Below are 21,560 nucleotides of genomic sequence, written 5' to 3'. Positions count from 1 at the left end.
CACCGTTTGCAGAATGGGACTTTTGGCTGCTCAGCAGGGCAGAGACAACCTGGACAATTCCTATTGGCTTTTGAAAGCCAATAGAATTAGACTCTATTCAAGAGAGTCTATTCTATTGGCTTTCAAAAGCCAATAGAATAAAAGGGAGTAGCACACCTAAGGAAAAGGGGGAAAAATGGTGGACTGCATTGTTTGGCGACCCCCGTAAAATGGTCGTTCGACCCAAATGGGGTCGCGACCCACAGGTTGAGAACCGCTGCACTACAGCAACATGCTTACCCAGTTCCGGTGGTAAGCCACATACTCGCCTTGCTTCAAGGAGGCCAAATTTTTGTGAAATTAGACCTTGCCCAGGCATACCAGCAGCTGCCAGTCAACGATGCCACCGCTGAGGCACAAACCACCGTCACACACAGAGGGGCATTCTGAGTGTGCCGCCTGTAGTTTGGGGTAAGTGTAGCCCCCGGGTTGTTCCAAAGCATCATGGAACAGGCACTTAAAAACATACCAGGCATCTGCCCATACTTTGACGACGTCCTGATCACAGGAGAATCAGAGGTATTCCTGGCGGAATGCCTCAGGGCAGTACTTCAATGTTTCCGTGAGGCAGGATTAAAACTAAAAAAAGACAAGTGCCAAATTGGCGTGGACTCCACAGAGTTCTTAGAGTTCCAAATAGATGCTGCTGGAATCCACCCATCAGAGACCAAGTTAAAGGCAATTCAACAAGCCCCCAGACCCAAATTTAAGGGGGAACTGCAAGCATTCCTAGGCTTGCTGAATTTCTACCACTCGTTCTTGCCACACAAGGCTGCCCTGGCAGAACCACTTCACCATCTACTGGACAAAAAAGTGCCCTGGGTCTGGTCAATCACCCCCAATAGGGCATTTAAGATGGTCAAGTCGCTGCTTTCCTCAAGCTCCTCAAGCAGCTAATGAAAAACTGCCAGTAACACCTGCGATGCTTTGCCCGATGGCATTGGGGCAGTGCTAAACCATCAAATGCAGATGGTCGTGAGGCACCCATTGCATATTACTCAAGAACTTTATCATCTGCTGAGAGAAACTATGCACAAATTGATAAAGAAGCCCTCGCCATTGTTGCAGGCATTAAGAAGTTCCACGACTTCTTACATGGGCGACCCTTCACCTTCTTCACAGACCACAAGCTGCTGCTTGGCCTTTTTATGGCTGACAAGCAAACTCCACAGATACTATCACCACGGATGCTGTGATGGTCAATTTTCATGGCTACCTATTCGTATAGATTAGTCCACAAGCCAGGGAAGGAAATGGGCCACACTGACACGCTCAGCCAATTTCCCCAGCCCCGGCAGCATGTATCCTGGCAATCCAGGACCTACCAGAAACACCCATACACACGGGATGTGGCCACTGAAACTGCCACAGACAGAATGCTCAGCACGTTCTTACCTGGGTGTTGAGGGACTGGCCAGAAATTCAGCCAGACCCCGAGTTCCAGCACTACCTGTGCCAGAAAGATGAACTGTCAGCCCACAAGAGTTGTGTGCTATGGGGCAGCAGGATCATTCTTCCACCTAGTCTTCAAATCAGGGTGCTGGATTCCCTACATGAGGGGCACTCCAGAATCATGAGGATGAAGGCTCTAGCCAGGAGTTATTTGTGGTGGCCAGGCTTAGACAAAGACATTGAAACCCAAGTAAGGAGCTGTCAGGTCTGCCAAGAGACCCATCCAGAGATGCCCCAAGCACCAGTGCACCACTGGGAGACCATGCACGCCCTATGGTCTCGCATATTGCATATTGACTTTGCGGGCCCCTTCCACGGACAGGTATTCCTCATTGTTGTGGACAGTTATTCCTCATTGTTGTGGACAGCTGGTTGGAAGTGGTACCTGTCCCACCGATGACCACAGCTAGGGTCATCCAAGAGCTACGCTGGCTCTTTGCCACACATGGTCTGCCAGACGTCATAGTGTCCGATAATGGGGCACAATTCATGGTGGCTGAATTCCAATCCTTCCTAAACACCAACATGATACAGCACGCAACTTTTGCTCCCTTTCACCCCGCTTCCAACAGTCAGTCCAAGTGTATGGTGAGGTCCACCAAGGAATTGCTCAAGCAGATAACAATGGGAGATTGGAATCACCACCTGGCAAATTTTCTTCTGTGCCAGCACACAACCCCTAGCACTGCAACATGTCGCAACCCTGCAGAACTAAGGTGGGGCTGCCGGCTCACAACTAAGCTCGACTGACTCCACCCTGACAGGACAGCAGCAGAAACAGCTTAACCCAAGCCCCCCAGGAACCTACAGCTGGGAGAACTGATATGGACCAGAAACTATGGGCAGGGAGTACCCTGAGTTGCTGCTAGAGCAGTGGTTCTCAACCTTTTTAATGCCACGACCCCCCCAACCGGTCGTAAGTCGAGGACTACTCAATTGATCGTAAGTCGAGGACTACTCAACTGGTGCAGCACCGTTTGCAGAATGGGACTTTTGGCGGGCTCAGCAGGGCAGAGACAGCCTGGACAATTCCTATTGGCTTTTGAAAGCCAATAGAATTAGACTCTATTCAAGAGAGTCTATTCTATTGGCTTTCAAAAGCCAATAGAATAAAAGGGAGTAGCACAGCTAAGGAAAAGGGGAAAAAAATGGCGGACTGCATTGTTTGGCGACCCCCGTGAAATGGTCGTTCGACCCCAAATGGGGTCCGGACCCACAGGTTGAGAACCACTGTGCTAGAGTGACTAAGATATCAGGGCCATTGTCTTATGAGGTAGCTTTGGAAAATGGTCGTGTGGTCAGATGCCACATTGATCAATTACGGCATCGGCAGGCTGGGCCAATCCCAGAAGAGGAGTCCAAGAGGAAGTCAGACACACCGGGTGACTATCTGAAATTGCCGACACCTGCCCGAGCCGCCTCTGCTGAAACAGAGGCCCACAGGTCGTAGAATCATCTCTCCCATCAGATGACCTAAATGGCCATCACGCCAAGAGTCAACCAGGGATGGACAATTAAACAGTCAATCAGGACTCCCAATTGACATTACAGCGGTCCACCTGAATCCGCAGGCCCCCAGCCTACCTTGAGGACTATACACTATAATCAAGTAGGATAACAACTATCCTAGGGGAGAGGGATGTTATGTATTAAGTACTAATCTTAATGCATTATGATACTAATGAACCTCCAACTGTTTTGGAGGGAAGTTCAAAAATTCAAGTTTAGGTGGGAGTGAGCTAATGTTGTTATTGGCTGATGCCCTAGAGGTGGAAAGTATAAATTGCAAGCATTTTGCTGGTTTTAAGCAGTTCTGTTCTGACTTAATAAATACTGTTGTACCATGCCAGTCTGGTTATTGCCTACGAAACCCACTACACAATACTTCCTTCCTTCCTTCCTCCCTCCCTCCCTCCCTCCCTCCCTCCCTCCCTCCCTCCCTTCCTTCCTTCCTTCCTTCCTTCCTTCCTTCCTTCCCTCCCTCCCTCCCTCCCTGTTAAAATATTTTTTCTTCTAAATACCTAAGTCTCTACTATTGTTTTACATGGTAAAATAAACAATTGGTATAGAAATAGTTCTTGACTTACGATTGTTCATTCGGCAACTGTTCAAAATTACAGTGGCACTGAATGAAGAAATTACAATCACTGCCTGAGGTTGCCCTGCTGCCATATGAACAAAATTCAGGTGCTTGGCATCCACTTGCCCTTGGAGGGATGCTGCAGTAGCCCCTAGCACATCTTCCCTACATTCTGCCCATTGGGTTCATTGGGTAGGCAACTGAATGCTAGAAAAAGGCTGGTATTGGGTTTTAAACTCTAAATTTAACCAGAGAGAACAAATTGTGAGATTTCTTGCACTTAATGGTTTTCTTGTATTCTTGTCTAAATGCTAGCTATATATTCAGCTAGTTCTGTGCTGAACGCAGACCTAGCTTTAATCTTTTTTTAAGAGAGTGACACTCTAAGTCAGACTAATGAGGGCCTTTTATCTGGAGTTAGGAACTTATATTTAGGTTTTCATTTAGGCTGTAATTACAGGGTTGACATCTGTGCAAGATGAATTAAATCCATCCTAACTCCAATTAGCTTATTGAACATAAGTCACTCCCTCCCACTTAACCTCATAAAATGGACTCTTTTTCAGAATGTCTATTGGATAAATATTAACTTCTGTTTTTCTCAAGAGAATCTGAAATATGACTTTCAAAACAAATATGTCAGCATTGGGGTTTCCATTTGGTTTTGAAGTGAAATCCAGAACTTGTTCTCTTGATGATAGTAGACCCACTTGCAGCTCTTCGTCTTTCAGTTGCACTGGTGGATTAGAAATTGAAGCATCTTTGTAATAGGCATTGTTGGTGTCAGATTTATTTTCTAAAAATATAATTCTTTGTAATGTCAAATACTTGTGCAGTAACCTCATAGGTTTAATGACTTTTTACATTTGGTTGTATCTCTGGATTAGACATCTTCCTTCCAATTACTTGAATAAGTTGTTCTTCCTGCTCCTCTTTCATGACATATTTGGATTACAGTTGATCTATAAAGTGAATTACTTCAATACTCCTTCAAAGTGATTTTCAAATTGTCTGGCTTAAATTCCTTCTTCTATGTTGTTCTATGAATTTCATCTTCTTCTAATCTTGAAATAAAAGGATAAATCTTAAAAAAGTTTTTATAGGTCAGCTGGTATCTCTTGGCCAATCAGAATCCATTAAAATAAAAAAAATTAACCTCCAAAATTTTCATCCAAAAATCCAATCCAAAATTTCCAATCTAAAATTGTAAACTAGAATTTTCAACATGAAATAAATGTGTCAAGAGCATGAAATGGCAAAACAAAACAAAAGATTTTTAATTCCTTATGTTTCTTTTCAAAATTAGAAAAGCACATCAATATGCTGTGACTGAAAAGAGCCTCTTTTAGTTTAGTAAAAATAATAATCAGATAAGATGTTTAAGAAGCAGAAGGCACAACTTATTTTCCATTTGAAAATAAACCCCCTAAATGGCTGCTTTTTCAACTGTGAAGTGGCTATATTTCCACCTCCCAGCTGGATGACTCAACTGGCAACTTTGAAGCACTGTTACAGACTCCTTGCAAACTGCTGCTCTCTGGAGGATCTTGTGACATGATTCTGGGACTCTCCCTAATGCAGGATTGTCATACAAATTTAGGAATAGTGTTCCCTGTTTGAAAACTGCAAAATCTTCTAGCTGGAAAAAACTTTCTGGCCTAGTCAGTCAACAATATTCCATTGGAACCAGAAGCAGCTTTGAAGCAGATGGGAAATATGCTGTAACAGTTCAAATGATAAATATTTCATATGTGCTCCTGCATATTCCAAGGTATTTCTGTTAAAGGACTTGCATAGAAATACCTTGGAATATGCATTTCTTGTCCTATCATCCGCAAACAGGATGTCATCAAAATGCAAAACATTTACTTTCATTAAGCTATAAAGGACAAAAACAGGCAGTTATTGACCTACAACCACAATTGGGACCAAAATTTCCCTTGCTAAGCAAGCAGTTGTTAAGTGAGTCATACTTGATTTTACTATCTTTTTGCCACAGTTGTTAAGTGAATCACTGCAGTCATTAAACAAATCGTGATTATTAAGCAAACTCTATTAACTTTTCTTGTAAGGGGCTAGCTGGGAAGATTGCAAATGGAAATCACATGATCCAGGGACCCTGTCATAAATAAACTTAGTGATTGCTGGTTACTTAAATTTTGCCTGACTTTTGATCACGTGACTGTGGGGGTGCTGTAATGTACGTGTGAAGATTGACCATAAATCACTTTTTTCAGTGCCATTGTAACGTTGAACAATCACTAAAGGAATGGTTGTACATTGAGGAATATCTGTAAGCATTTTTGACAGAATGTCATGATAGGATTCCAGCGCTATGATATACTGTGATATCTGAAAAGAAAGCAAAAGGCAAAGAAATGCAAACTATAATAACGTCTAGTTTTACAATACAGAGAAAAACAATCCATACATCTTCATAATCTAGAAAAGGGCAATAGATTTATTATAAATTTCCAATATAAAGTACATGTCATAAAGTAAGATAATTGGATTTAATGAACTATTCAGGCAAAGTCTAATATACATGTTTTCTTGAAATAGAAAATTGAAAATCATTAGTTTTTCCTATTATATATGAAGGGTTGACCCTAGAAGTACATTTGAAATAGATTGATTGAAATTGGTAGTTCTTCAATTAATCAGGAATATGTTCCCATTTATTTAATAAATCTCTAACTACAATAGAACTTAGTATCAAAATTATAATACACACAACATTGATGAAATTGCAGTAATAACTACAATTCTTGAGTTTCACACAAAGCTAATCATTTGTTTTTTGTTCCTCTTCTAGTGTTATTTATTTCATTGTGATTCGGACAATATGGGTTAAGAGTAAAGCCCATGCTGTAATTGTATCTAATTGTTCTGGTAAGTAATTGGGAGCAATTGAAACTTATGGCATTAAAATCAGACATTAATTCACCAGTAAGGAGGCAGATTGTATGTAGACTGAAACAATTTTTATCCAGGTTTGAACATTTCCTTTTTAAGGAAGATTGTTGATAAGGTGGTCAATTACAAAGGACTTAAAAGAAACTGGTTATATGCAGGCTTTTCAGTAACAGTTCAGATCTGGATGTAATATGGAGATGACATTGAACTACGGGGAAACTGGAATGGGGATAATACTAGTATTTAGCCCAGTGATGGTGAACCTTTTAGAGACCGAGTGGCCAAACCACAACCCAAAACCCACTTATTTATCGCAAAGTGCCAGGGGCCCATCAGCACTGTGGTGCCCTCAGGGGAGGGGCAGGGAGGCACCTCTGAGTGCCGCCTCTGGCATGCAAAAACTGGGGTGCAAAAATGGGCCACTGTGCTACAAGGTGCAAAAATGGCCACCACTGTGCCACGGCATGCAGATACAAGGCACTGCACCATGCAAGAATGGGGCAGGGTTAGTGAGTACCATGCAGGCACTAGCACTGCCTCATTTGCAGTTTGTGGCCCCATGCATGCACACATGTAAAATGTTTCCCCCTCCCTTTTCTTCCAGTCCACCAATCGACCTCTACTCTACCACTTCTGCTCGAGCTTGCTAGTCAGCCGCTTCGCCTGCTTTGTGCTGGGCGGGGCTTCTGCTCCGGGCAGTGGTGATGGCCTGATGGACCTGCTGCTGGCGGCGGTGGCTCGTGTGCCAACAGAGAGGGCTCTGAGTGCCGCCTCTGGCATGCGTGCCATAGGTTCGCCACCACTGATCTAGCCCCTCCTTGCTTTCAAATACTTTCAGCAATAGTACCCTTCTGGGCTAGTTGCAGGGAATGGGAGGCACAATATTCTAATTCTTTTTCTTTCTATTAGTGTTGCTTGGAGGAGAGAGGTTGAATCTAAAACCTCTGATCTGTGGGTGCTTCAGAATGTAATATTCTCTCTCCTCCCATTGAACTTCTAATGAGGCCACTAGGGCAGTTATTTATTGGTTGGAGTCAAGCATCATTAGCATATTCAGTATGTTTCTGATATTGAATTATTCATCCTGAACCCAGCTGACCAAGCAATGTTAAGTTTTATCTCAGTGCCCGGACAATGTTGAGACTTCATGATCAAAATTGCAAAATTTTGCAAAATAGCAAAACTGAGTGGCTATGAATCCTTCTCTCCTCCTCCCCCTCCTTGGTTCTGAATAAGATATGCTCTGCTCTGCTCAAGACTACTGCACAATCTGGATGGCTTGCTCTGGCCAGGAATATCTTTGCACAGGTTTAGGCTGTGCCTGAATTAAAAGCCTTACTCCTGGTCACTATGTTTTGGTCCCTTTGCAAGCAGACTATTGCAGTGTGTACAACAGTGGGGCTGCAATTGAAGATCAGTCGGAAGCTACAACTAGTCCAGAATGTAGCAGCATGAGTGGTGATTGTCAAAACCTGCTATGCTATGCCCACATTGTAGCACCAGCTACTAAAACAATCCATAATAACTATTTAGCCATACTATTTTTTAATCCAAATATTTAAAAGTTGGCTATTTCTTTTGCCACTTATTTTTTAAAATGAAAAAATTATGAAGAAAATTTCAACTTTTTATTTTAAATATGAACTTGAATTTCAAAATTCAGAATTGCTATATTTGTTGGTATGTCATGATTGATTGCCATATTAAAAACTACTGCTAAAAAGATATGCACAATTTTTCTTGAGCCAAAAGACACACTCCAAGAATTTAGGCAGAATAAGAAAAAAAAATTTCGATAGATGCATAGGATTATTTCCATATATTTAATAATTCTTACCTTCTGTTTTATTAAGGATAATAAAAAGATCCAGAGTTAAAGAAACAGCTTTTCAAAGAACTTTGAGGCTTTGTTTACCTTAAAGAATCCTTTTATTGCTATATAGCTTCAGCACGTACACAATGAAGCCAAAAACTGAATCCTCCCTCCCCCAATCACCCATAACAAAGCATAACTCACTCCTTCATTTAACAGTCATCAATCAAGTTCTCCAATTAGTTTGAAGTGCGAACTTTCCCTCCCGCAACTCCCCTAGTTACATCTGACCTTGGAAATACTATACTGAGATATGGTTGTGGCTATCTATTCCCCAATTACATACTTTCCCACCCGCTATTCTAACATTGTTTGACTTTAACTCTAGAAGTGATATACAGGTTAAATAAAACAGGTTTGCTTCTTTATTTGTTGTGAAGCAAGAACGTCCGATGTTAGCAGTCTTGACTTGAAGTTTAGTACATCTGTCGAGTACATAGTTGGTGGAAGTTGTGTAACAACATAATACTGGATACTTGCAGCAAGATATATTTAATTTAGAATCTCAATTACAAAATCAAAATTGCTAAATTATATTTTGTTGAGTTTCACAAGAGAGGCAACAGCAATTTCTCATTTAGAAGTATTTTTAAGATTAGAAAGCAGTAAATTTGGGGCTAAATAAATTTCATCTGTGTACTGATCTGGAATTTAATTAAACTGCAGATGTAAGAAATGGTTCCCCATTCCCACTGTGCCTATATAATATGTTTTTTTTTTGGGGGGGGGGATCTTTTTTTCTGCAGATGGTAAATTCTGTGCAAGTTACAGCCATCGAGGTCTTATATCAAAAGCAAAAATCAAGGCTATCAAATACAGTGTCGTAGTTATTCTTGGTAAGTGGTAACATGTGCCAGTTGATTAAACATTGGTAAAGATTTGTTTTGGTTGCAGCCAAAAAAAGGCATCACTTTTTATTGATCCCATGTGAGTGCAACTTCTCTTCAGACCATCTGCTGAATATGTGGATATAGTATTGCACCAGCCTGAACTACTGATTTGGAGTATCTTATATTTGTATGTACTGCATCTTTATTTAGACCCATGCCTTTACAACAGCAACTTATTTACTTCCTTTCTGATTAAAATGTAAAACAGAGCAGTTATTAAAAAGCAAGAGGGGGATTTGGAGATGAAAATCTATCATAGTCCCTGCCAGTCTGCACAGCAAACCTTTTTCATAGGAAAACCTTCAAAAGACAGGAGATAATACAATTTTTTTTAATCTTAATCCTTTGCCATGAGTCCGGAAAAAAATCAGAACTTTTAATTGGTTTTCACTGCTTGCAAGCAGAGAGTGTGATTTTTTTTATACAAAAGAATGCAGGAAAAATAATGCATTTTAAATTTTCTGAATTATTACTTTGCCAAGATAAGCCCAGTATGAAACTGCATTTGATGGAAGTACCCTCACCAAAGCTCTCCTAGTAACCCAATTGAGCTGCATTGTATGAAAATCCTTCAAATCACACACAATTTGTGATTATTAGGTGCTATTAACCGTTTCCTAAGAATTATTGATGGCAAATATAGCTAATGATCTTGTGCTTCAGTCATAAAAAGAGCACCAAGTATTCTTGTCCCCTGCTCTTCTCACCAGTCAGACCTGATTTTGGTGTTATCTGTATTATATTTAATTTCTTTTTTCCCCATACTCACTAGTTGTACATAGAATCGGAAAACCCAGTCCTCACTTATCTGTTAAGAATAGCAATAGCATTTAGACTTATATACCACCAAATAGCGCCTTACAGCATTCTCTGGATGGTTTATAACGTAGGAGCACTATTTGCATATTGGCCCCAACAATCTGGTTCTCATTTACCGACCTTGGAAGGATGTCAGGATTGAATTGCCATGAGGGCAGACTTTACCTACAATACTGCTGTGTCACCAGAAACTCAATCTTACACTTATATTCAGTAATTTACCAAAAAATATTTAATTAGACAATCCATGACTTTCCTGCCTGCCTGCCTCACAGAACATCTTACTGCCTTCATTGGAAAAGACAGGATACATTCAGAGATCTTTCTGCCTTGAAAATAATCCATGCTGAACTGTTTTAACGGCATTTTGTTTAATGTCATAAACTATTTCACTATAATTTTATGTCATAAAATGTTTTATAAAATTTGTCCTGAATTTTGGATATTTTTTTCTAAGTTATCCCATTCAGGTACCTTGATTTAAAATTTTTGCCCTTTGATGCACTGTTTTGTCCAATTAAAAATTATGGGGATGAGAATATTAGTAGCATATATAGCTGAAATTAAAAGATTTCTTCAAAACAATTTCCTCTCTTTTTTCTTTCATATATGCTACACCTAGGAACTAAAAGGGGAGAAGTCCACAACTAATTTGTATGATTTTTTTTCTCTTAGCTGCATTTTAATTTATTTGCTATAGTTATCTATCACAGGTAAGCTAACAAAATACCTGGCTTGGAGTTGAGAATCGTATTAATCTCATAATTATTAACCTAGAGTACATATTAAAAAGTACTCCCTACCATTTAATAATGATTTGATTAAATGTACATTTGTGCTTTATGTGATTATTATTGATGTTATTGGATGTTCTGTTTGCAGAGATTACTTCTGAGAGATGAATATAAAGGGGCTAAAGTATTCTGTATAGCACATTATTTTCTTAGACGTCTCTTTGCTAACAGGATCTTCAACTGAGATTGTTATATTTGCACACTTTCTGTTGTCCACAAATCTCCAGAAGATTGCTACTAATACAAGTAATCCTCCTTTGCCAGTATATTCTGACAAAATAGATACCAAGCAAATCACAAGAAAGACGCTGTAAAGCTCACTGATTGCTCCACCTTATTTAGATAAACTTCTCTTATGCAGAAATACCAGCTCACTATAATCTGCATTGTCAGGCACAAAAATTTGGGCATAAGTGGATACGTTGATTGGAATTTTTTTCTACCATTTATTACCATCATATTTTTGAATGATTGCTATCTGAAGCAATTGCTAAATGAGGACTCCTGGTAACCAGAGCTTATGCTGAAATCGTTAAGAATGGCCACATCTCACACTAAAAAGAACCCCCATCATTTTTTTTCATCTTTAATGCTCAAGAAGTTGTTGATGAGAGATCTGAGCAAAATGGTATTGGCAGCTTATAATATAGAACCTTTTTCTTATTAATTTATTCCAGCATTCGTGGTCTGCTGGAGTCCTTATTTTCTCTTTGATATTCTGGATAACTTCAGCATCCTTCCAGAAACTCAAGAACGCTTCTATGCAGCAGTGATTATTCAGAATCTGCCAGCTTTAAACAGCGCTGTCAACCCCATTATCTACTGCATTTTCAGTGATACCTTTTCCCATGCTTTCAGGTAATTTTTTTTGCCTTTTTTTTCCTCATAGAATTTTCATGAGAAAATATTCCTCAGATAAGAGTTAGCTGCACATTATACCCACCAGTTTAGAACTTCCCATTTTGAAAACTTGTCCAACACATGCATTTAATACAGGTAGTCCTCTACTTACAATAATTTGTTTAATGACCTTTCAAAATTACAATGGCACTGAAAAAAGTGACATGACTTTTAAATACTCTAAATTAGTTTAGATTAGTTTGATTCAGTCTTTAGTTTAGATAAACTACATAACAGATAAATATTCATAACTATTATCTGCCCTATCTGCATTTATACAAATACCAAATGAGATAGCTTATATTATAACCATTGCAACATAACTATGGTCACGTGATCAAAATTCAGATGGTTGGCAACTGGCATATATTTATGATGGTTGCAGTGTCCTGGGATCATGTGATCAGTTTTGCGACCTGACAAGCAAAGTCACTGGGGAAGCCAGATTCATTTAACAATCATGTTACTAACTTAACAAGTGCAGTGATTCACTTAACAAACGTGGCAATGAAAGTCATAAAATGGGGCAAAAGTCACTTCACAACTGTCTTGCATAGCCAAAGAAATTTTGGGCTCAATTGTGGTCATAAGTTAAGGGTTACTTATAAAAGACAATAGCAGGAAAAAACCAGGAAAGAATCAAGAAAGAAATATGCTTCATTTTTTGCGTAATTGGTTGATATATACAGGCATAATATAAGAAGTGGCAAGAAGGTGACAAGCAACAGGGAGAAAGCAGAACTATTTAACTCATTTTTTGCATCTGTCTTTACACAAAGGGAAAAAACAGACCAACCTATCAAAAATAGTGCCATAAAAAAACAAAATAGAAACACAAGTTAAGATAGGCAAGAAAATGGTAAGTGAGCACCTGTCCAGCCTAGATGAGTTCAAATCACCAGGACCAGATGGATTACACTCCAGAGTTCTCAAGGAACTGGCAGATGTGATATCGGAACCTCTGAACTATATTTTTCAAAAATCCTGGAACACAGGGGAACTACCAGAGGACTGGAAAAGAGCTGATGTAGTTCCCATCCTCAAAAAAGGAAAAAAAAAATGGATCCAGGAAATTACAGACCTATCAGCCCGACCTCAATACCTGGGAAGATCCTGGAAAAGATAATCAAACAACGAATCAATGAACACCTAGAGACAAACAAAGTCATTACTAAAAGCCAACATGGGTTTGTCAAAAATAGATCATGTCAGACAAATCTTATTGCATTCTTTGACTAAGTGACAAAATTAGTGGATCACAGGAATGCTGTGGACATAATTTACTTGGACTTCAGTAAGGCATTTGATAAAGTAGATCACAACCTAAGATAGAAAAATGTGGGGTAGACAGAATCACCACCAGAATAACTCCTCCCTGTTTCTTCCCTCCCTAACATAGCTGGCAAAAGTGAGACAGAGCCTGTGGCCTAGAGGTTAATACAGCTGCCTAACATGCACAGTTGTGACTGCTGCCTGTGGATGGCTGTGTGTGTGTGTGTGTGTGTGTGTGTGTATGATTATATATTTTTATCCTTAATACAATCCATAGACCCAAGATTCTTTTATCCAAACCATTCCATACAACCTTATCAGATCATATTGGATGGAATTTGAAGTTTGTGTAATGAATTGAAAGAAATTAAGGTTTAACATTATTATTATTATTATCTTGTATAATTTTAAGTTTTACTCTTGGTTTTTTCCCTGCCCAAATAAATTTGTTGATACCTTTCTGCCATTCATTTAAGTTAACCTCATTCTTTAAAATAGGTATCATTTGAAATAAAAAGAGAAACTTTGGCAAAACATTCATTTTAATCGCTGCAATTCTCCCCAATAGGGACAATTGCAGCTTCTTCCAATTTCCCAAATCCTTTTGTATTTTAACCCACAGCCTTTCATAATTATTTTTATACAGTTTTGCATTAGAAGCAGATAAGATAACCCCCAAATATTTTACCTTATGAACAACCTCAAAATCTGTCAGCCTAACTAGAGTCTCCTTATCCAAATTAGTCGTATTTTTAAGCAATATTTTAGTCTTATTGTTATTAATTTTAAAACCCGAAACTTGTCCATACTGGTGTATCAGTTGTAACAATTCAATTACAGAGTAAGTTGGTTGAGATAAAGTAACAACCAAGTCATCTGCAAAAGCCCTTAATTTATATTCTTTTTTATTAACTTCTATTCCTTTTATTTTCTGTGATTCCCGAATTTTAATCAGCAAAATTTTCAAAGTTAGAACAAACAGCAATGGTGACAATGGACAACCCTGTCTGGTCCCCTTCTCAATTGAAAACACCTCTGACAAACCTCCATTAACTATAAGTTGTGCCATTTGTTTTTGATAAATAACACGAAGAGCTTGTAAAATTTTTTTTCCAAAATTCATTTCCTCAATTAATTTTAACATAAATTGCCAATTTAACTGATCAAAAGCTTTTTCAGCATCTAAAAATATCAATCCTGCAGAAACTTGGTTGTTTTTATCCAAATATTCTATTAAGTTACTAATTTATCTAACATTATTCTTCATATACCTTCCAGTTATAAAACCCGTTTGATCCATATGTATTAATTGTTTTAACACCCTCATAAGTCTGTTAGCTAAGATTTTCGAAAAAATCTTATAATCTACATTCAAAAGAGATATGGGTCTATAATTCTTTGGTAATGTGAGATCTTGGTCTTCTTTTGGAATCAAAGATATGAAAACTCTGCCCCATGACAAGGGGGTCTCTGAACCCTGTAATATATTGTTAAAAAGTTCTCTTAAAGGTGGTTTCAACTCTTCTACCAAGGTTTTGTAATAAACAGATGTCAGTCCGTCAGTACCCAGTGCTTTACCTAATTTTAATTCTTTAATTACTATCTCAATTTCCTCAGTGGTGATCAAACCATTAATTTCTTGTTTCTGATCTTCTGTTAATTTAGGGAAGTGAGCATCTTGTATATATTTATCTATATCTGAAGCCTGTACTTTCATTCCCATATATAATTTTTTATAATAGTCTAAAAAAGATTTCTTAATCAGCTCCTTCTGATATACCACTTTACCATTATAATTTATTTTATCTATAGTCCTCAACCTCTGCTTCTTTCGCAATTGATAAGCCAACCATCTCCCTGGTTTGTTAGCATTGCAAAATGTATTATGTTTCATATACAATAAGTTGGTTGCTGTTTGATCAGCCATCAACATATTAAATTGTGATTTAATCAATTTTATAGATTCTTTAATCTTCTCATCTGTAGGATTCACAATTAAGGCTTTTTCTTTTAATTTAATCTTCTCTTCCAACTCCTTGCATTTCTGCACCTGGTTCTGTCTATAAACCTTATTCATTTGTATCAAGACCCCCCGCATGTAAGCTTTACCTGCATTCCAAACCATTGGCATTGAAGTTCCCTTATACATATTTAAAACAAAGTATTCCTTTAATTGCTCCTTTAATTTCTGAACATTCTTTTCTTGTCTAAATAAATTTTCGTTCATCCTCCAAGATCTCCTCTCCTCTTTTTCATTAACCAATTCCATCCAAACTGGACTATGATCCGTCAATGTTCTAGGAAAAATCTTAGCATTCTTTACCCTAAAATATAAGTCCGTTGTAATAAAAAAAAAATCAATTCTTGAAAAAGATTGGTGTCTGTCCGAGAAAAAGGTAAAGTCTCTCTCCTCCAAATTATGTTCACGCCAATAGTCTCTCAACTCCCAATCCTCTTTCAAATCAAAAAAAGCCTTAGGTAATTTAGCCTGTTTAAAAGAAATAGAAGATCCTTTTTTATCTCTTTGTGTATCTAAAACACCATTCCACTCTCCCATTAATATAACAGATCTATAGTCCAGCAAAGTCAATTTTTGATGTAGCAGTCTGTAAAATTGTTCCTGTTGTTGGTTTGGTGCATACAAACCTACTATAAGTACTCTCTTACCATACAGTCCCACTTCAATCATGACATATCTCCCTTGAGGATCAGAATCTACTAAACAAGCTGATAAATTTTGCTTAACATAAATAACTACACCCCCTTTTGTCCCAAGAGCAAAAGATGCAAAATGAGATCCCAGTCGGGTGTTAACTAAATATTTTTGATTCTTAGAATTAATATGTGTTTCCTGTAAACAAATAATATCATTGTTATGTTGCTTTAAATAGTGAAATATTTTCTTTCTCTTCTGAGGGGAATTGAGGCCATTAGCATTCCATGTCAGGAGCTTTACCATCTCCCTTGGCCATAAGCCTGGAGAAGACTGCTTGAAGATCTGCCAATGAAGATTGTACTGCAGAACTCTTGGGTCTTCCTCCTCCCACAGGCTCAGAAACAAATTATTGTAAAACTTCTTTAACATCTTTCTTCTGTTGTTCCTTTTCCTTATGTCTGTGGACTGCCCGGGTCATCCTTTGCTCTTTCATCCCTGCTTGTTGCAACCACTCAGCCTGTAATTTTCCAGCTTCCATCAATACTACTTCTTCAGATTGCTGTTCTGCCTCCTTGCCATCCAAAACTTTCATCATCATAGGTGGTGATGAGCGTGCTCCCAGGACCGACATATAAAACTCCTTTGCTTTAGAAACAGTATTAAGTCTGTAACGCGTCCCCGCATTACTCACCACTATGCCAATCGGAATCTCCCATCTGAATGGCATCAACCTTTTCTTAAGTTCATCAGCTAAGAAGGCAAACTCTTTTCTTCTTCTTAAAATTTTAGATGGAATCTCCTTTAGAATTATAACATCTTGTGCAGCAATCTGAAACCTCTTATTGTAAAAAACTTGTATAATTTCATTACGCAGAGATCTTTTCCCAAAATAAATTACCACATCTCTTGGCAAATTTCTTTGCTTTGCAACCCAGGAGTTAACTCTAAATATTTTTTCAATTTCCCTAGATATTGCCTCTTTTTCTCTATCCAAAACCACAGCAAAATCATTTGCTACAATCTCTCTCAGGTCTTGTTGCATATCTTCTCTCAGCCCCCTGATTCTTAAAGCGAATTCCATTTCTCTATATTGAGACATAACAATATCATCTTGTGAAATTTCCATCTTTTTTTCCATGCCTTCAAATTTCTCCTCCAAACCTCTACCTTATCTGCCACTTCTTCCACTTGAGAATCCAGCTTCTCAACCACAAAAGCAAGTTCTTTTAGAGCCACAACTATGTCTTGCCTCAAAATAATACTATTCTCCACTAAAAGCTTTTTCACTTCCCCTCTAATTTGAGATATAGCATTTCCCATTATATCTTGCATGTCTTTTACCATTACTGATGTCAGAGGAGGGGAAGGAGGTGGTGTAGCTTTTGGTTGTTGTGCTGGTAGAATCGCAGGAGAAGAAGCCACCTTAGGTACTGTAGATGTTGCTTGCCACCTTGAAGCCATTTTCAAAAAGAAAAGTTTTGTTTCTTCTTTCCTCCTTCTTAAAAAAAAAAAATAGAAAAAATACCAAAAAACCCCTTGAAAAAATAACAAAAAAGAATTTAGCAAAGAGGGAAAGTAATCTTCCTGAAACACAAATCCAACTCAAAAAAACCTTTAAAAACAATCTATTCCATTCCGTTCCATTCCGCTCCCTTCAAAAAAAAAAAAAACTTTCTAATCGCCATTTTACTTTCCCTCTCGATAAAAGAAAAAAGGGAAATAAAAATCAATCTTTAAACTTAAAGTCCAAATAAGATCAAAAATAAAATCCTTTATCCAGCTCTGTCTGCTTTTAAAATAACTCACCAGGTTTCTTTAAGCACGGAGGTGGGAGCAGCGTCTTGCTTTGTCCCCAAGGGACAAAGACAGCTGAGAGGCGAAGACAACCTGAACTCCGTGGGAGCACTCTTTTCACCCCCAAAAGAAAACTTCCTTGGGGGTCTCAGAGGCTCTACCTCTATTCAGATGATACTCCCCTCTCTCCCTTTGCCCGGGAGGGAGGTTTTGAGCCACGGAACAGCTGATGCCTGCTGTTCTCTGCGGTTCTAACGCTTTCTCAGGAGGACGGCTACAAAGTAGCCGCTATCCCCCCCGCTAATCCACCGGAAGTCCAGTAAATCCATTCTTGATGCCTGTAGTAATCTTTGGGAAAATGTACATCCCTTCCTCTGCAGTAAACATCTTTTTTCCCTTTCAACCAATAGATCGATTCTTGTTGCTTGTAGTAATCTTTGAGAAAATATAAATCTCTTCCTCTGCAGTAAACGTCTTTTTCTATTCTCCTTGCAATATAGTTGCTTTGTATTTTGAGGTCTTAGTCTTTGCTTCTTCTGGTTCTCGAAGTTGCTGAAGAAAGGATTGTCAGATGAAATAAATTTCACTTCTATCTCTGTAAATTCCTCTTCTGGTACATTTTGATTTGTGCCATGATCAGTTGTAACCTGGACATCAGTTTGAGCAAATGTAGTAGAATCTCTAGATCTTAATTCCAAAGTACAGTTTTTAAATGTAGCACAAATTTCTGCAGTGGCCTCATAAATCTGTTCCAGTATAAGTGCACAGTTCAGTTGTATCTGAGGTTTCTCCATTTTAATATTAATGCTTAAAAGGAAATCTCTTTTTCTTTTTTGTAGAGGCTTTGTTTAATGTAAAAACATCCACCCCCACAGCTTCACAGGTGTACAGCTTATCTTTAGTGTTTTGAAATTCAATAGAAGAATAAATAAAGTTGTAATATTAAATTTTCGCCACTAGATGCCTTCAGTGAGTTAAGAAAGTCTTTTCCAAAAATCAATTCTTTTTTTTCTGTCTTTTAGAGTATAATATATATATATATATAAATAGAAATAGTAAAGTTCTTAGGAAGAAAGGAGAGAGAAAAGCTTTTCCTTCTTTTTTTCCTTTTTAGTGTTCAAATAAAAGTAGAATATACTCTTTCAGTATTTGTAAAATGCCTTTCTTCCCAAAGAAAGCAGAAGCCGCCTTTCCAAGCAAGGGAAATAATTTCAAAAGCTCTTACAGGTACACAAACAAAAAAAGGTCGAAAAAAGGAAAAATAAGAAAAAATTCTCATCCGGATTCACCACAGGGGCACTCAAAGCTTAGATGTTGTCTGACTTACGGTCTGAAGCGGCAGGGCGATCGGCCATTTTACTGGCCGATCTTCTCTGTCGGCCCTCGGAGATTCGTCCGGACAGCTGGAGGAACCGCCGCTCCTTCACAGCCGGACAGCAGCCTCCTCGATGGAAGTTGCACTCTCCAGGTCGACTTTGGACCCGTATAAGGGTCTACCGACAGAGGGAAACCTAGCCGACGAGGAGAGAAGTCTCCTCATACGACTAGTGACGCCACGAACCAGAACCGGAAGTCAAGGTTAGAACTCTCTTGAAGGGAATATCGTCAGATTCAGATTCTGCTTTGAATTCTTTAACCATCCAGACAAACATGCAGACAACGGTCAAATTGATAGGTACTATCCTAAGATAAAGCAAAAGATGGATGTTTTCCAAGTAGATATCTCTCTCTATTGGACATATATAAAGTATCGAGTGCTATAGCCTACCAGTGACTGAAAAAAATATTTTTTTTCCTGGCACTGGGTGAAAAAGACTTTGTCAAAGGCCTGGCATACCAAAGTACTGTATATAGCTAACAAATTTATGTCTGATCACTGATTGTGTGTCTGTGTATCTCTGTCTATATATACAAGGTGACCAACAATAGGGCCCAAAAGATATTCACAATATGTTTTATTAATTCTATTTTTTTCAGAGTAAGTGTTATTATAATTAGGACTGTTCAAAGATCATGAGTCAAATGAGAAAGGAAATGTTTAGAAGTAAATGGCAGCCATTTCAAATGTTTAACGTATGTATAAATTGTGTATTAAGACTGATTTTTGGTTTTATAAATAGCAATAGCACTTAGATTTATATACCACTTCACAGTGCTTTCCAGCCCTGTCTAAGCGGTTTACAGAGTCAGCATATTGCCCCCAACAATCTGGGTCCTCATTTTACTAACCTTGGAAGGATGGAAGGCTGAGTCAACCTTGAGCCACTCAGAATCAAACTACTGGAGTGAGCAGTGAATTAGAAGCTAGATAGATAGATAAACTTTGTTTATAAGCATGTATACACACATACAGAGAGACAAGTTGCATGCACTTGCAGGCATGTGTGTGAAACAATAGCCTACCGTCATTACTTTGTGCATTTAGATTAATTTCAGTATTCTTTTCTAGGCAAAGAAGATCAAGTAATTTGGGGACTTTCAGAAACAGAACAGAAGGACTGGAAATGCAGGTTGTATCCAAACCAGAATATATTTAGAGATTATATATGACCACAAAGATATAATGATTTTGAAAGCAAAAATTTAGACCCTCATAAAATTATGTATTCTGGGGAGCATAAATTGGAAAAATAATTCACTTTTTGGCTATCATAAATTCTAGCCAGATGTCAACTCACAATACATTAATTAGAAAATGCATATTATTATATATGCAACATATTTCTGTGTAAATAGCTTTTATTCCTGTGTAAAAACTTTCTTTTTCATATTTTTATCTAATATCATTAACTGCCGCTGCTTTCCCCCAGGACGGAGCTCTCTGCTGCTGCTCACATCCAGTGGTGAAGGTGGACTTTGGGAGGCAGCAGCAGGGCGTAGCCCAGGTGTGGCCCAGCAGCAGCAGCAAAGCTCGTCCTCCCCACTCAAGTGGCCACCAGCGGCTCCTCAGCTCCATCCGAGTTGAAGAAAGTGGAGGCGCAGCAGCGGATTGCTCTCAATAAGGCGGGCGCACATGAGGGACCAATGCACCCAGCTCTTATTGTTTGAGAGCAATCCTGCTGCTGTACCTCCGCTTTCAACTTGGAGGGGGAGGGGGAGGATTTTTGCTGCCAGACTCTTTAGCTTTTTAAAAGTTTACTTGATGCAGAATGCATATTCTTGCCTTTCTGCATCAAGTTAAACAGTCTGGTAGCGAAAATCCAATAGCGGGGAAAAAATCCCAATCTCACGCACATGGAATCTGCACCTCCTACCTGGCCCTTCCCCCCGTGCCTTAGTCCGGCAGCTTGTGAAGGTCCATTAGGCTGCCGCCACCACTCAGAGGCCTGGCCTGCCCAGCACAAAGGAGGCAAAATGGTCAGCTAGCAAGCCCCCACAGAGGTGGTAGAGCACGCCCATGCCCAGCAAGCCAAAGGCCACCCCAAGTGGGGAAAGCTGGATCCCCATTGGTGCCATGGCTCTCCAGTCCCAGCCAGGATTACATGCCTCCTCCCCCCGTCTCTGTTGGGCCTGGGCAGCCATGATGCCAATGGGGATCTGGCTTTCTCCGCTTGGGGTGGCTTTTTGCCTGCTGGGCATGGGCATGCACCTCTACGCAGGGCTTGCTAGCTGGCTGCTTCGTCTCTTTTGGGTGAGACTGCACCCCCACCCCTGCATGGATTGCCCTGCCGCTGCCATTTCCCCCACCCCCACACAGATCGCCCTGCCACCGCTGCCGTTTCCCCCCCCCACTCCCTTCACAGATTGCCCTGCCACGTTTCCTCCAGCCCCGCACGGATCGCCATGCCCAAACGTTCCACACAACCTTCCCCTCCTCCACCCCCCATAAATCTTAAGAAGGGCTTTTGATCATCTTGCACATTTTACCACCTAAACTCCGCAATTCTCACCCCTGCAGAGTTTTGCTGCAGGAGGTGGGAGTCGCTCCTTGCAGAAAGGAAGAAGCTCCTCTCCCAAGCTGGAGGGTTAACTTTGCCTTCCCCCAGCTCAGAGGTTCCCCTTCCAATGTGCACTTAATTCGCCCCCGAGAGAAGCCCGGCCTCCCCTTCCCCAGCTGCCCATGCCAAAGCAACCC

General features: G+C 39.4%; 1 protein-coding gene across 1 annotated transcript in view; it reads left to right on the top strand.

Moving 5' to 3' along the window:
* NPSR1 (neuropeptide S receptor 1) overlaps positions 1-21,103 on the top strand; it is a 113,862-nt gene extending 92,759 nt beyond the window's left edge. Inside the window, exons 6-9 of the mRNA XM_039336356.1 lie at positions 6,387-6,463; positions 9,107-9,196; positions 11,541-11,721; positions 19,935-21,103. Of these exons, the coding sequence (XP_039192290.1) occupies positions 6,387-6,463; positions 9,107-9,196; positions 11,541-11,721; positions 19,935-20,022 (436 nt within the window). The 3' untranslated portion in view covers positions 20,023-21,103. The remainder of the gene's footprint in view (positions 1-6,386; positions 6,464-9,106; positions 9,197-11,540; positions 11,722-19,934) is intronic.
* Positions 21,104-21,560: the final 457 nt, after the last annotated feature.

The sequence above is a fragment of the Crotalus tigris genome, unplaced genomic scaffold, assembly GCF_016545835.1.
Source record: "Crotalus tigris isolate CLP2741 ecotype Arizona unplaced genomic scaffold, ASM1654583v1 scf7180000017666.379230911805:20528666, whole genome shotgun sequence".
Classification (NCBI taxonomy): domain Eukaryota; kingdom Metazoa; phylum Chordata; class Lepidosauria; order Squamata; family Viperidae; genus Crotalus; species Crotalus tigris.
The sequence above is the reverse complement of the archived record's forward strand: the minus strand, read 5'-3'. Positions and strand labels throughout refer to the sequence as shown.